This window comes from Styela clava, chromosome 10 (assembly GCF_964204865.1).
Source record: "Styela clava chromosome 10, kaStyClav1.hap1.2, whole genome shotgun sequence".
Taxonomy (NCBI): Eukaryota; Metazoa; Chordata; class Ascidiacea; order Stolidobranchia; family Styelidae; genus Styela; species Styela clava.
The window spans coordinates 841,818-856,180 of record NC_135259.1 but is presented as its reverse complement, the minus strand read 5'-3'; the positions used below and the strand labels follow the sequence as shown (position 1 = coordinate 856,180).

Below are 14,363 nucleotides of genomic sequence, written 5' to 3'. Positions count from 1 at the left end.
ACGACTTAATATGCTTACATCATTTTACTAATTAATTTTTGTTAAGAATTTTATATTCCGGTCATGCATGAAATGGCTAATAACATGCCACCAGCCAGAATTGAAAAAATTTGCAGAACGGTGTTTGTGTGCCTTTTTCAAAATGGGGAATTGAAATGATGCATCAGGTGCAGAGAGAAAGCAGAAACATCATAGCAAAAATACAAAGTTTTTTTTAATTTGTCTGTTATTGAGCACCGTGGGTAAATTCTTGTGCAATTCACGAGGGAATTAGAGATGCGCGAATTACATTGAAATTCAAAAAGGTGCAGGTCGCCTGGTACCGGACATTCGAATAGTAAAATGTCATATATTCGCTATCTGTTATAAGAATATTGCGCCAAGCCCTATTCCTGACACCTTCCTCTTTCAAAAAACCTGAATGTCCCCAGTGTAGAGCTCGACCGATACACGGCCAACCAATATATCGGGCCGATATTGCGTGTTTGCCAATATATCATATCGACCATACTCGGCAAGTGCCGGGCTGCGTGCTACAACGGCTCCCGCCCCTGCGTAATTGGTTTCCCATTATTTCTCTCGCTTTCATTTTGCGTTAAAAAGGTGTCTCTCCTAATTTCCGGTGTCTCATGATTAGCCTTTTCATGCATGATCATAACTGAAAAGTTATTATTTGGAGTAACAATGCGTTTTATAAAGTGATGTTTTTGAGAGAGTGCACAGTGAGAAAAAGGCAAATTTAATATCAGCATTAAACGGTGGCCCTATAAATAAAATCGATTTGAAGCTGGTGTGTTAGTAATCACAGAAACATGGTACATGTAGCTCAAAGCAATGTCAGTTCCGAATTTGTGACCTCCCCAAATTCAATTTTGAATTTCTGGGGTAACAGTTTCATCTACATTGATGGTTGTTTATCATTTTGCTGAGAATTACAAAAAAAAACTCAATTCATTATTATTGACTAAATAAGGTATTAAGAGTCTCTGGAAACAAAGTTATTAAAAACTTAACATGTAACTGCACATATGCTATCACAATATCAAAGGAATTTATCATTATCACGATTCACTTTAAAATATATCAATTTATAATTTTTCTAATGCCCTATGCCCATAGATATATTTAAAATCGTCAAATTAACAATCTTTTTACTGGAAATAGCTAGACTGATATTGAAGTAGCAGAAAAAGTTACAGAATAACATTTGTTGAGTTAGTTAAATAAAAGTCTTACTGCAATGATAATAGATATAAAAATGAAACTACTACACTCATGAGGTACATCATAAAAGCCCATTTTGTGGCTCAAAATATGATTTATATCAATATTGGCATAGCAGTATCGGCTATCGGCCACTAGCTGGCCGATATATCGATATCGGTATCAACGTCAAAAAGTGTTATCGGTCGAGCTCTACCCGAGGGCCGAGTGTATTCACATTTACTCAAAATTGTCATGTTTAGCGATAGACAGTTGACAGAAACAAGTAATATACATGATTCAACAAGTTTTTTGTTATGGTTTTGAAAAATTAAATGGCTCTAAAATTAAATTTTTTATATAAATATTTTGAATAAATAAAGTATTCTTAAAATTAAGAATTGTAATATAACTACGGTAATCATTTATAATCGATAGTTTAAATTTTTGGATTCAATTTGGAAATCCCTCAGCTTGACCAAAATAATTTCTCATGTTTTTTGATGAGGTATTCTTTTGTTTTCTTTGTTTGTATAAACATTTATTTATTTATGAAAAAAAGTATTAAAAGCACATTTAGTATTTACTGTTGAAACTTTGTTCAAGAAAGTTTCCCTAATAGTAAACCTAGTAGTTGTGGGCTTGTATTAAATTTCCCTTGTGTTTGATTTTTAGAACCAGAACGTGAAAAAGATTAGGAATCAAAACTACTGGATTCAAAAGTACAGGTGAAATTTTTACTTAAAGTTCGTAAAATATCCACATGTGAATATTTAACTTTCAGGGTCTTTATAATCATTTTCAAGTAATTTAGCAAAACCGATATATGGTGCAAGATCGCATATTTTTTCATTGATTTACCAAAAAAGATAGATGTTTCATTATTACATAAACATTCCTAATAACTGATATGGTATTTAAAAATGTTTACAATACGCCGCTAAGGGTACTGAGAGGAAGGAACATTCAATATTCTACTCATGTTAGCACAGGAATTTATTCAATTCGATTATTCGAGTTTAAAAGAAAATTTAAGATTGAAAATGTATTTAGATTAAAAATTTAGGAACACGCATTGCAGGTTTTGAGAAAGCAGAAATATATATAGCTTGGGTGGTTAAAAATATAATATGGTCCTTATTATTATCTAATGGTAATTAAAACTTCTTTGCAGTAATCACCCTTGTTCACCATTTTACATTATTTTGTATTTCATTCTATTTGTTATCTTTTGCTTCACAGCTCTATGTCACCAAGGTCAATATTAAAACGAAAGCTGGAGGAAAGGGAAGAGTTAAGAGGTTAGTTAGTCAGTTAATTGACTTTACTTTCACCCCCTGAAATTCGGAAATGACTCCAGGTTGAGGGAAATTTTGACTCCAGTCTGTAAAAACACGAAAAATCATATATAAGGAATATACAAGCCTTTTATTTAACTATTGAGAATTTTCAACATAAAGCTATTTGAAATTCTTTCACAAAAAATATGAGTTTTGAATTGCAACTCCAGACTCTGGAAGATTCAAACTTTTGACTTTGACACCTGCACCCAATTCTGTACCAATTGATTGTTTTAAATATGCTAATATTTATGCATTTCATTCAGATGTAGACATCATCCACAGTGAGTCGGAAGATTCTAGAAGATCTTCCGACTCATATTGTGTGAAGAAGAGAGTTCGATTCTCTCTTACACCATCCTCCAGCTTTTTCAAAGATAAACAGGTTTATTCAAAAAGTAAGTATTTTCAATAACAAGGCAAAATACTTTGCTAATAGAACAACTCACAAGTATTGTGCAAGCATGTGTAAAATCAGCCCTCCATGCTTACAAAATCGTGTATTATTTTTTTCATTTAGTGTTTACTCTTTTTGCTCTGAACAGGGGCCCCAGACAAGCATCCACTGATATCCAACGATTTGTAAGGTGGTACTATTTTTGAAAAAAAAAAAAATATTTCTTTTTACTGCTTGCCAACACAATTTCCTATACCCTGGGTTTTGGAATGGCCGCTGCATTGGATTTGATGATATATTAGTGTCTCCTTACTTTCTCTACGTCTTAGTATGCTAGAAATATTGTAACCAATTTTAGATTTTATATTCTATTTGGCTAAAAATTAAATTGCCTTTCAAATGATAACTTTACAAATTAACTTTCATTAACAACCTGAATTTGCATATATTAACATTCTTTTTTTATTCCAGTTATTCCACCTTCAAATAAAAACAAACCTGGCAAAGACGATATACTTGGGTATGTTCTTAGGTTCTACAAAGTATTGATTATACATTAGTAAGGATATTTTTGACCGTTAGCTCATATGATAGGATTGACATTTTATCTCGGAGGAGAGGAAAGCCGATAAGGTAGCTTAATAACCTTATGGGAACCCACGGTCTCCCGTCCGGTTACCATTTCGGGTATGGGATAAGTTAGTTATTTGTCTTTTCAGAAGCATGGACTTGATGGTGGAGGAAGTCGTGCCACCCTATGGCGGCAAAGGTCTAGCAATCCTCTCACACATAACTATCCCTTCATGCCACAACTACAGGTATCAAAACTACAGGTGAAATTTTTATTTAAAGTTCGTAAAATATCCACATCAGTGTTAACTCTAACTCTAAAAAAGTGCGAAAGTGCTTTTGCCGATTTCAGCAAGTTAGGTGCCCTAGTTTCTGCTCAAATTCTTTTCAAACAGAGTAGATACTCAAAAAAGCGCTTCTTCGGTTAATATTACGAATTAAAAAGGTGCCTTCCTGTTAACCGAGTTTTGTTTAAACCAGTGGTACTTAAACTGGGGGGCGCGCCCCCCTAGGGGGGCGCGAGATGCTCACAGGGGGGGCGCAAGAGGTCACAAGATGGAATCGGAAATTTACATGTAACGGCTCCTGAAACGGTCTCCGCGTTCATTGAAAATACCGGCTTTTTCGTGGTATAATAATTTTTTCTGTCTCGTAATAACTAAAAAAATTCAAAATGTCTCTCTATTTTAATTCATTTGTGTTCAAGGTAACTCGCGGTTGCGGCGACTCATGTCAAAATAAACTCATTACCGATCTAAAATACCACGCCAATCCGCGGACATATCAAAGTGTGATCAACTGCCCGATTATATTTCGTTTTGATATATATTGCACTGATGCGAATTCCTTGACTTCATTAGAAAAATCTGGTATAATATCCCAGAAAGTATACTTAATTTAGTACAATTAAAATACATATTCATCGACTCGAAATCCCCGCGGTACGAATCCTGAGTCTGTCCTCGACATTACGCCAGTCCTCATAAGAGCCAACTTTGTCAACGGATATGTAATGGTTTTCGTGTTGAATAAAATATTCATTTAAAATGGTTGCTTTATTCATTTGATTGTGATAAATTAAATCTGCGATTGCGTCGATAAAATAAAAGCACCACTACTCCAAAATACCACGGTAATCCGCAACCATAAAAATGTGTGGCAAAGTGCCCGATTACATTTTGTTTTGATTTGTATTCTTGCCAATGTCACCATTATGAGCTGTCCCTGCAACTCTTACTCCGCTTTATCGCAATGCTCGATTAATTCCTTAGTCTACGATAAAATCCCACGGAGTAAAATTTATTTCAAGTCGGTAGTTTTAGAACACTACTGGTGTGCCGCAGGCACAAGGAATTCATGAGATTTGCAATGTCTAAGAAAGTGTTTTTAATCTGTCGCGGTCCACCCAAAAACAAAACTCATGGTGTTTTCCGTTTTATTTTTAGTATTTTATAATCTCGCTTTTACAATAAAGAAATATTTGGTTGCAGATTCACTACTTTATTCTATCTTTAGCATCTCGTCGCTGATGATTATATAATAAAAACTAACTCGTTTTCCTCAGAGATGTCATAATTCTATTCGAAAAAAAAAAAAAAAAAAAAATGAAACAGTAAATAACAGTAAATAATTTTGGCATCTCTCAATAGTGATGAAGTAAACAATTGATTGAAATTTTAAGTTCTTATGTAAACGTTTAAGCAGAAAATACATTAAAGCATAGGTTCATTGCGTGTTTAGTTTTACTTAAAAATTAGTTTGTCTTTACCAGGTATTACAAACTGAGGGGAAATACGAGAATGTATGATGACCAACCATTATTTGGCTTTATACATACGACAGTGAATGGCAAAGTTGTACTCCGAAGCGTTTTATGCCTAAACAATCTGAGCAATGACGATATGAGACCAACACTCTGTAGTGCCATCTCATTAAATAGCAACCTGCCCATCACAAAAGCATTTTTTCAAAGCAAAAATAGGGGGGGCCGAAGTTTGTAAATATTTTCAAAGGGGGGCACGGCTCAAAAAGTTTAAGAACCACTGGTTTAAACCTTTGTTTAAAACAAGCGAATTCATCGGTAACAAAGGACACCTGCTAAGCTCACATGTCGTGAACAAAACTTTGTGCAATCAACCAACCGTGTCAGTTGCGAACGGTACTCCTTTCCCTGAACAGCAATGCCTCGCAAATTTTCGTTACTCCTTCCATCCAACAGACAGCGATTAATACACACAGCAATCGATATTAGTTTAACCGGCCATAGTCAGAGAGGTGGTCATTTGTACAAAGCATGTGCTAAATAACATCCCCCGATCACCGATATGGATTGATGTCATGTTTATTCATCCTATTTCATTTTTTGAAAGATCACACGAATTCGCTATGAAAGTCGGCATCCCGCTATTTTGAGCCATAGGTTGACCTACTTTATAATTCAATAATAGTCATATAAAAGGTCTGTTATAAGCTAATTTAAGACCTTTTCTTCAAACTCCCTACACAATCATTTTCATTAATTCAAATTATGAAGCATTAAAAAGCAAGATCAAATTTATTAACATTAATTTCGAAGTAAGAGTTACGAGGAAGAATTCACCTACGACTGTCGCTAACAGACGGAAACGATAAATATGAGAAATCTTTCAGTTGTGGTGATTTTTTTTCTGCGCCTAGCATATCAGTTCAATTCAAGCGCTTCAAAGCCGTTTTTACGTTTAGAAACGTCAAACCAGATAAAGTAAGACAGGTGAATAATGTATTCTATGGAAATTTCCAGAGAGTTCAGGCGGGAATATTATTTTGACCATGTAGAATTGCTATCATTGCCGATTTATTTAATCAGTATATTTGATTCAAAGCAACACTGAGTATTCATGAAATGGCGATTTTGCAAAGTGTTTTATTCATTATTCATGATTTAATAGGAAAATACCACACAAACGCTAGAAATTAAAATCATAAAAAGTCAGCTATTGTTAGCTTTATAAATATTTTCATCACAGGGTCAGTAATGATATTATTGTTCGCTAAAAACTCGGACCGTAATTTACAAACTGTTATCGAACCAGATGATGAGATTGAAATAAAAATAAAATGTTTATGAATTCACTACTTAATAGTGTCTTTAATATTCTCGCCGATGTGAACTCATAGTTCGGCTTGAAATTTAAAAAAAATTCAATGTCTGCCGCTGCGTGAGAATTATTGGGATAAAAGTGCTTTAAAATATAGTGCAACAATAATTAAGATGTCGGCCACTGAAACGGTCACGATGACAAAAAAGAATCCGCGATTGTGACAAAATTAGACAGTTAAAACTCCGCCTTGTTACAGAGTTTTCAGTCTTTAGTAAGTTTCTATTAAAAAAAAAATATTCAAATTATTCCATTAGAAAAAATCTGATTTTGTCCGTCTCTAATCACATGTAGGTAAATACTCATAGAATGGCAATAAAGAGATTAACATTGAATTACCACGAGTAATAGTTTCACACATTTCATGCACATTCAATCAATGTTTTTGTGCATATAAACAATTGTAACACCATTGATGCTCGCGAGTTTTACTTTTCTCTTAAAATGATTTCTCCATTAGAAAAAATCCGATTTTGCCCGTCTCTAATCATGTGTAGGTAAATACTCATAGAATGGCAATAGAAAGATTAAGCGGGTATATTCTTGAAATACACATACCAAATATTCACCAAACGACTACAGAGGGAGGCGAGCTACACGAAACTCTGCTGGAATTTATTTAACAGACGTCTTAAGTCGTTGTAAATTGTACGATTAAAGCACTTACCGGTATTTAATTTTACCATAAGACCCCCGTTGGAAAAATCTTGGCTGAGCGCCTGCATGTGGCATCTGTTAGTTGTGTATGAAATGTAAAATTCTGTATTTGTGTGTTCCAATTTCAATAAAATCAAATTCGTTTTTTGGTGCACCATCCAGGTGGTTGCATACAAAACAAAAAATATTTGGTTGCGAGAGTTATACATTAGATGTCTGTAAACCGACGTTGAATGAATGTAATGAAAACCCAACAAGAACATATAATTAATACACAGATGTAAAATATAAACATTCAATAAAAAAGTTATTATTTAGAGAGGACAACATGATCGTACAATTCTGCCACATGTTGGCCAGTGAGATGATAAATAAATGCTTCCCGTGTATTCGAATCATCAACTTTAGCGAATTGTTGTTCTTCAAACAGCAGGGGTGCAAAATATTTCTGTCCAGTGATATACTCACAAATATTCTTGGCAATAATATCATAACCTGGCATATCAGTGAGAAATAGTTGCATTTAATTTTTGACTCTGGTCTAAGTTCGATTTATCGAGAATGAATAGATAATATTAAATATCGCAAAATGGCACGTGCACGTGCTATTTGGTGATTTCGCAAATCTGTGAGATGCTGCTAAAAGTTTCTTCTTAATTCAAAAAATATTGGCCTAAGTTTACATTCGTTACAAAAAACAATGCCGTATCGGGTATCAGAACTTTCTGAATGGCTCCAATAAATAAATTCACTACGGAAGGACCAAATCCCGTCAAATTTGCACTAGAAAATCGAGTACTTTGGTCGCAATTCATCGATGTCATTGACAGTCACATGACCACTCTCGTTTGAAGAAACGCACTGCGTTGTATTCGGACATCTGGTTTCAAAGAGGCCGCCAACTGTTTTTGTGGGAGAAGCGGAATTGGTGTGCTTGTATAATAATCATATTATAAACAAGAATTTTTCCGTTAATGCAAAAGCTTTATCTCAAATGTATGTACCACATAGATTAGAATTCCAGCAAATATCATTATGTAATGCAAAATTGGGTTACAAAAGTACTAGTACGCAACTTATTTGCACTCACACGAAAATAATTGTCAACTTTGAATTTTTGCCTTTTAAAATCGGAAAAAAGTGCTATTTCGCAATCGCAAAAAAAGCGCTATTTCGCAATAAAAAAAGTTGCGAAAGTGCTTCCCACTTTTCGCAAAAAAGTGTGCTAATAGTGAACACTGATCCACATGTGAATATTTAACTTTCAGGGTCAAATCATTTTTAAATAATTTACCAAAACCGATGTCAAGCGAAAACCCAAATATGGTTCAATTTCGCATATTTTATTGATTCACCAAAAAAGATAGATGTTTCATTATTACATAAAAATTCGTAACTAATATGGTTTGTAAAAATGTTTACAATACGTGACTCATGGGTACCGAGAGGAAGGAACATTTAATATTTTGCTTATGTTGGCACAGAAATTTATTCAATTCGATTATTCGAGTTTAAAGGAAAATTTATGATTGAAAAAGTATTCAGATTAAAAATTTAGGAACACACATTGCAGGTTTCAAGAAAGCAGAAATATTTAACGCTTAGGTGGTGAAAATTATATGGTCCTTGTTATTATCTAATGGTAATTAAAACTACTTTGCAGTAATCACCCTTGTTTACCATTTTACAATGATTTGTATTTCATTCTGCTTGTTATCTTTTGCTCCACAGGTATCCGTCACCAAGATCAATATTAATACAAAAGCTGGAGGAATTAAAACGATTAAGAGGTTAGTTAGTCGGACGAGAAAATTGACTCTACTTTCACCTCCTATTAATCAAAATTTGAATTTGAATGACTGCAGTCTATATTTTGACTCCAGTCTATAAAAACACAAACTCTGGCATATACAAGCCTTTTTATTTGACTATTGAGAATGCTCGTTCAACGTAAAGCTATTTGAGATTCTTTCATCAAAAATATGAGTTTTGAATTGCAACTCCAGACTCTTGGAAGATTCAAACTTTTGACTTTGACACCTGCACCCAATTCAGTACCAACAATTTGAATGTATATCAATTATTTGATGCTAATATTTATGCATTTCATTCAGATGTTGACATCCTCCACAGCGAGTCGGAAGATTCCAGAAGATCTTCCGACTCGTATTGTGTGAAGAAAAGAGATCGATTCACTCCTCTTACACCATCCTCCAGCTTTTTCAAAAAAACTCAGGTTAATTCAAAAAGTAAGTATTTTCGATAGCAAGGCAAAATACTTTGCTAGTGGAACAACTCACAAGTATTGTGCAAGCACGTTTAAAATCAGCCCTCTATGCTTACAAAATCGTGTATTATTTTTTTCATTCTGTGTTTACTCTTTTTGCTCTGAACAGGGCCCCAGACAAGCATCCACTGATAAGGTGGTACTATTTAAAAAAAAAAAATTTCTCTTCACTGCTTGCCTACACAATTTCCTATACCCTGGGTTTTGAAATTGCCGCTGCATTGGATTTGATGATATATTAGTGTCTTACTACTTTCTCCACTTCTTAGTATGCTAGAAATATTGTAACCAGTTTTAGATTTTATATTCTACTTGGCTAAAAATTAAATTGCCTTATGTTTAAAATAAAATCTGCTAACTTTACGAATTAACTCTTTTATTAACAACCTGAATTTGCATATATTAGCATTCTTTTTTTTATTCCAGTTATTCCACCTTCAAATAAAAACAAACCTGGCGAAGACAATATACTTGGGTATGTTCTTAGGTTCTACAAAGTACTGATTATACATTAGTAAGGATATTTTTGACCGTTAGGTCATATGATAGGATTGACATTTTATCTCGGAGGAGAGGAAAGCCGATAAGGAAGCTTAATAACCTTATCGGAACCCACGGTCTCCCGTCCGGATACCATTCCATGTCGGGTTTGAGTTTAAAAGAAAATTTAAGATTGAAAAAGTATTCAGATTAAAAATTTAGGAACACACATTGCAGGTTTCGAGAAAGCAGAAATATTTAACGCTTGGGTGGTTAAAATTCTATGGTCCTTATTATTATCTAATGGTAATTAAAACTACTTTGCAGTAATCACCCTTGTTTACCATTTTACATTGATTTGTATTTCATTCTGCTTGTTATCTTTTGCTCCACAGGTATCTGTCACCAAGAACAATATTAATACGAAAGCTGGAGGAATTAAAACGATTAAGAGGTTAGTTAGTCAGACGAGAAAATTGACTCTACTTTCACCTCTTAATCAAAATTTGGAAATGACTGCAAGTTGAAGGCAATTTTGACTCCAGTCTATAAAAACACAAACTCTGGCATATACAAGCCTTTTTATTTGACTATTGAGAATGTTCAACATAAAGCTATTTGAGATTCTTTCACCAAAAATATGAGTAGACTCTTGGAAGATTCAAACTTTTGACTTTGACATCTGCACCCAATTCTGTACCAAAAATTTGAATGTATATCATTTAATTGATGCTAATATTTATGCATTTCATTCAGATGTTGACATCATCCACAGCGAGTCGGAAGATTCCAGAAGATCTTCCGACTCGTATTGTGTGAAGAAAAAAGATCGATTCACTCCTCTTACACCATCCTCCAGCTTTTTCGAAAAAACTCAGGTCAATTCAAAAAGTAAGTATTTTCAATAGCAAGGCAAAATACTTTGCTAGTGGAACAACTCACAAGTATTGTGCAAGCACGTGTAAAATCAGCCCTCCATGCTTACAAAAATTTTTTTCATTCTATGTTTACTCTTTTTGCTCTGAACAGGGCCCCAGACAAGCATCCACTGATAAGGTGGTACTATTTAAAAAAAAAAATTATTTCTCTTCACTGCTTGCCTACACAATTTCCTATACCCTGGGTTTTGAAATTGCCGCTGCATTGGATTTGATGATATATTAGTGTCTTACTACTTTCTCCACTTCTTAGTATGCTAGAAATATTGTAACCAGTTTTAGATTTTATATTCTACTTGGCTAAAAATTAAATTGCCTTATGTTTAAAATAAAATCCGCTAACTTCACGAATTAAACTCTTTTATTAACAACCTGAATTTGCATATATTAGCATTCTTTTTTTTATTCCAGTTATTCCACCTTCAAATAAAAACAAACCTGGCGAAGACAATATACTTGGGTATGTTCTTAGGTTCTACAAAGTATTGATTATACATTAGTAAGGTTATTTTTGACCGTTAGGTCGTATGATAGGATTGGCATTTTATCTCGGAGGAGAGGAAAGTTGTTAAGGTAGCTTAATAACCTCATGGCAACCCACTGCCTCACGTCCGGTTTCTATTCCATGTCGGGTATGGGATAAGGTAGTTATTAGTTTTTTCAGAAGCATAGACTTGAGGGTGGAGGAAGCCGTAATTCTATTGTCATAATGAAAGAAATAAAGAGTAAACCATCATTCAGAATAGTGGATTTGAATGAAATAAGTGATTGAACTCTGATCTGAAAATGACCCAGTTTGTGACACGTCGGTAAAATTAAAACATTGCACCAAAATTGCAATTCACGGCGATGAATCCGTTTAATAAACTAAAGTGAATGGTCGTACAGAGCCCGCCACTTTTTGCCTGACGGTGTTTGTGGCAAATATTTCAATTAAATCGTAGTCAGCAGTTACCTGCATTTAGAAATAAAACATTAAAATCGCGAAAATTAATTTTAGAGAGAACTATAACTCACAGATGTCAGCAGCGTCATAATGGTTTATATCAGGGGTGGACAACACGTTGATTGCGATCGACTGGTCGATCGCCACGTCTCAAACAGTCAATCGCGATATTCAACTGATTCTCATCTTTTGTGTAGGACTTGTATCACAGTTTGTAAATTACGATCCTAATTTTAAGCGAACAATATTATCATTACTGACCCAGGGATGCGATATTTGTGAAGCGAATTAGTAATCTCTTTGAAAAGTTTATTTGCCCCAATGGCATATATATACACATATACAGGTCCTTCATCAGGCCTGATACAAACTATATTGCATCATCACCAAAGCTGTACCCTCACACAAACATGTAAACAAGTAATAATTATCAAGTAACAACAAGTAATGGCACTCTGATTACAAGTGTCTGGTAAAGTAATCAGATCAAAACATTCACAAACTCCCCATTATTTAATATTAAAAGTAATTAATTTTATTGCATTGTATAATGTTCAGCAAACTTGACGATGATGACCCTTTTTTAGTCAAGTTATCTGCAAGCTGTTACAGCATCGGATTCTGGTAATCTCTTGTTGGACAGCATCTCTTTCAACATTGCTATTTTATTCTCAGTCGTCTATCTTGCACTTGCTTGGTAAACTTTATAACTTGTGAAGTGAGCGATTATCAGTTGCAATTTTGATGGCCAGTTTTTCAAGATCTATAACTCCATGCATGATTTCTTTATACAGTTTTATACAATGAGCTAACAAAGCTTGCCTTATCTACGCCAGCTGACATAGCAAGTGTTTCTGCAGCCAAAGAAATTTTAACAACTCTTTTAATCTGGAGAAGAAGATCCTTTACATCAATCCTTTACATAAGTTTAAATCTACTGAATTTGATTTTAGTTTCCTAATCACTTTGTTAACTCTGAGGAGATCTTCCACAGTTGTAGACTTTAAATTTGTGGCCAATACACAAGTATCAAGTAAGATATCAGGTCGTGCTTGAGTACTAATCCACAACAGTTGACCTATTTTAGACTGATGGACTTTGCTTTCAAGATGAGTTAGTCTTGCAAAGCGAGACAAATGAATAGGATTCAAGGATGAAATGTATTCATTTTGATTTAATGAGACTATCTTTATGTTCGCTGATTAGAAGACCCACATACTTGAAAAGTTGAAACACGATGTTTCTTCATTTCCCACTTTGAATGTTTCTCGTAATTTCGTGATAATCTTCCTTTCAAATGTTTGACTGCCAGACCACATGAAGTCATCAACATGTACAGTGAAAATTCCTTCCAAATTAATGTCATTATGCCAATAAAAAACTGCAGGATCTGCAGCATAAACAACTGCAGGATCTGCAAGAGTAGTCTTGCATCCAATTTCTAACATAAAATTTCAAACTCTGTCATACCATTTCAGTGAAGCATCAGTCAGTCCACTGTCCATATACACTTTTTTCAATTTTCACACAATTTCCTCTTTACAATTTGCTTCTTTGGGTGGCATAAGATAAACATTTCGCTTAAGCTCCACCTCTTGTAGAAATGAGGTTTTGACGTAAATACATTTTAATTGCCATCATTTTTGTTGCACAATAGCTATGACGGTTCGCATTGAATCTTTACAACATGTTGGGTTGGTGATTCTTTTTTAATATTTTCCAAATTACTCTCTTCAAAACCATGAGCAACAAGTCTAGCCTTTGGGAACATTTTATCACCATTTTGTTTCATTGTGCAAACCCAACGTACAGAAATACATTTCTGATTATTATATGGAGATTCTTCATATACACCATTTTGTATCCAGCTTTGGAGTTCTTAATTTTTCGAATCGAAACTGCAGTTTCTGTTTTGGGGGATCCCCTAACTTTCGATCAATAAGTTTCGGTCTCTGACCGATATTCTCGTTTTTATCTTGGTCTAAATTTATGATTACCAATGAATAGGCTTTTACGGCCTAAATAACACGCTGATGAAAACAATCCGTAATTTTAGAAGAAGGCAATTGCACGCGTTATTGGCGACTTCTTCAGTTTTGACAATTCTGTGCGAGTACAAAAATAAAATACCATATTTCTGTCGAATAAGTCTACCTGGCAAATAAGCCGAGGTCCGTTTTTAGGCCTGAAAAATGGGTTTTTGCATATAACCTCACAATAAGACGGGCAATAAGATTGCATCAAAATCCGAATTTCAAAATACCATGCAACAGCTTCTGAGCAGTTGCTGCGTTTGCGCATTCATTAAAATAGCCCGTAATATCGTTTTTTGGTAGGGTAATCTTCAATTTATGACAGCTGCGGGAATTCCAACTGTCTTTTAATTTTAATCTGATTGTGCTCGAGAT

The 14,363-nt window shown here is 34.3% G+C and overlaps 1 protein-coding gene across 1 annotated transcript in view; it reads left to right on the top strand.

The window, feature by feature from the left end:
• LOC120332366 (uncharacterized) overlaps positions 1 to 14,363 on the top strand; it is a 33,679-nt gene that overhangs the window by 4,116 nt on the left and 15,200 nt on the right. The window contains exons 6-15 of the mRNA XM_078117099.1: positions 1,879 to 1,931; positions 2,446 to 2,504; positions 2,810 to 2,941; positions 3,412 to 3,460; positions 9,036 to 9,094; positions 9,419 to 9,553; positions 10,018 to 10,066; positions 10,467 to 10,525; positions 10,828 to 10,962; positions 11,421 to 11,469. Coding sequence (XP_077973225.1) covers positions 1,879 to 1,931; positions 2,446 to 2,504; positions 2,810 to 2,941; positions 3,412 to 3,460; positions 9,036 to 9,094; positions 9,419 to 9,553; positions 10,018 to 10,066; positions 10,467 to 10,525; positions 10,828 to 10,962; positions 11,421 to 11,469 — 779 coding nt within the window. The remainder of the gene's footprint in view (positions 1 to 1,878; positions 1,932 to 2,445; positions 2,505 to 2,809; positions 2,942 to 3,411; positions 3,461 to 9,035; positions 9,095 to 9,418; positions 9,554 to 10,017; positions 10,067 to 10,466; positions 10,526 to 10,827; positions 10,963 to 11,420; positions 11,470 to 14,363) is intronic.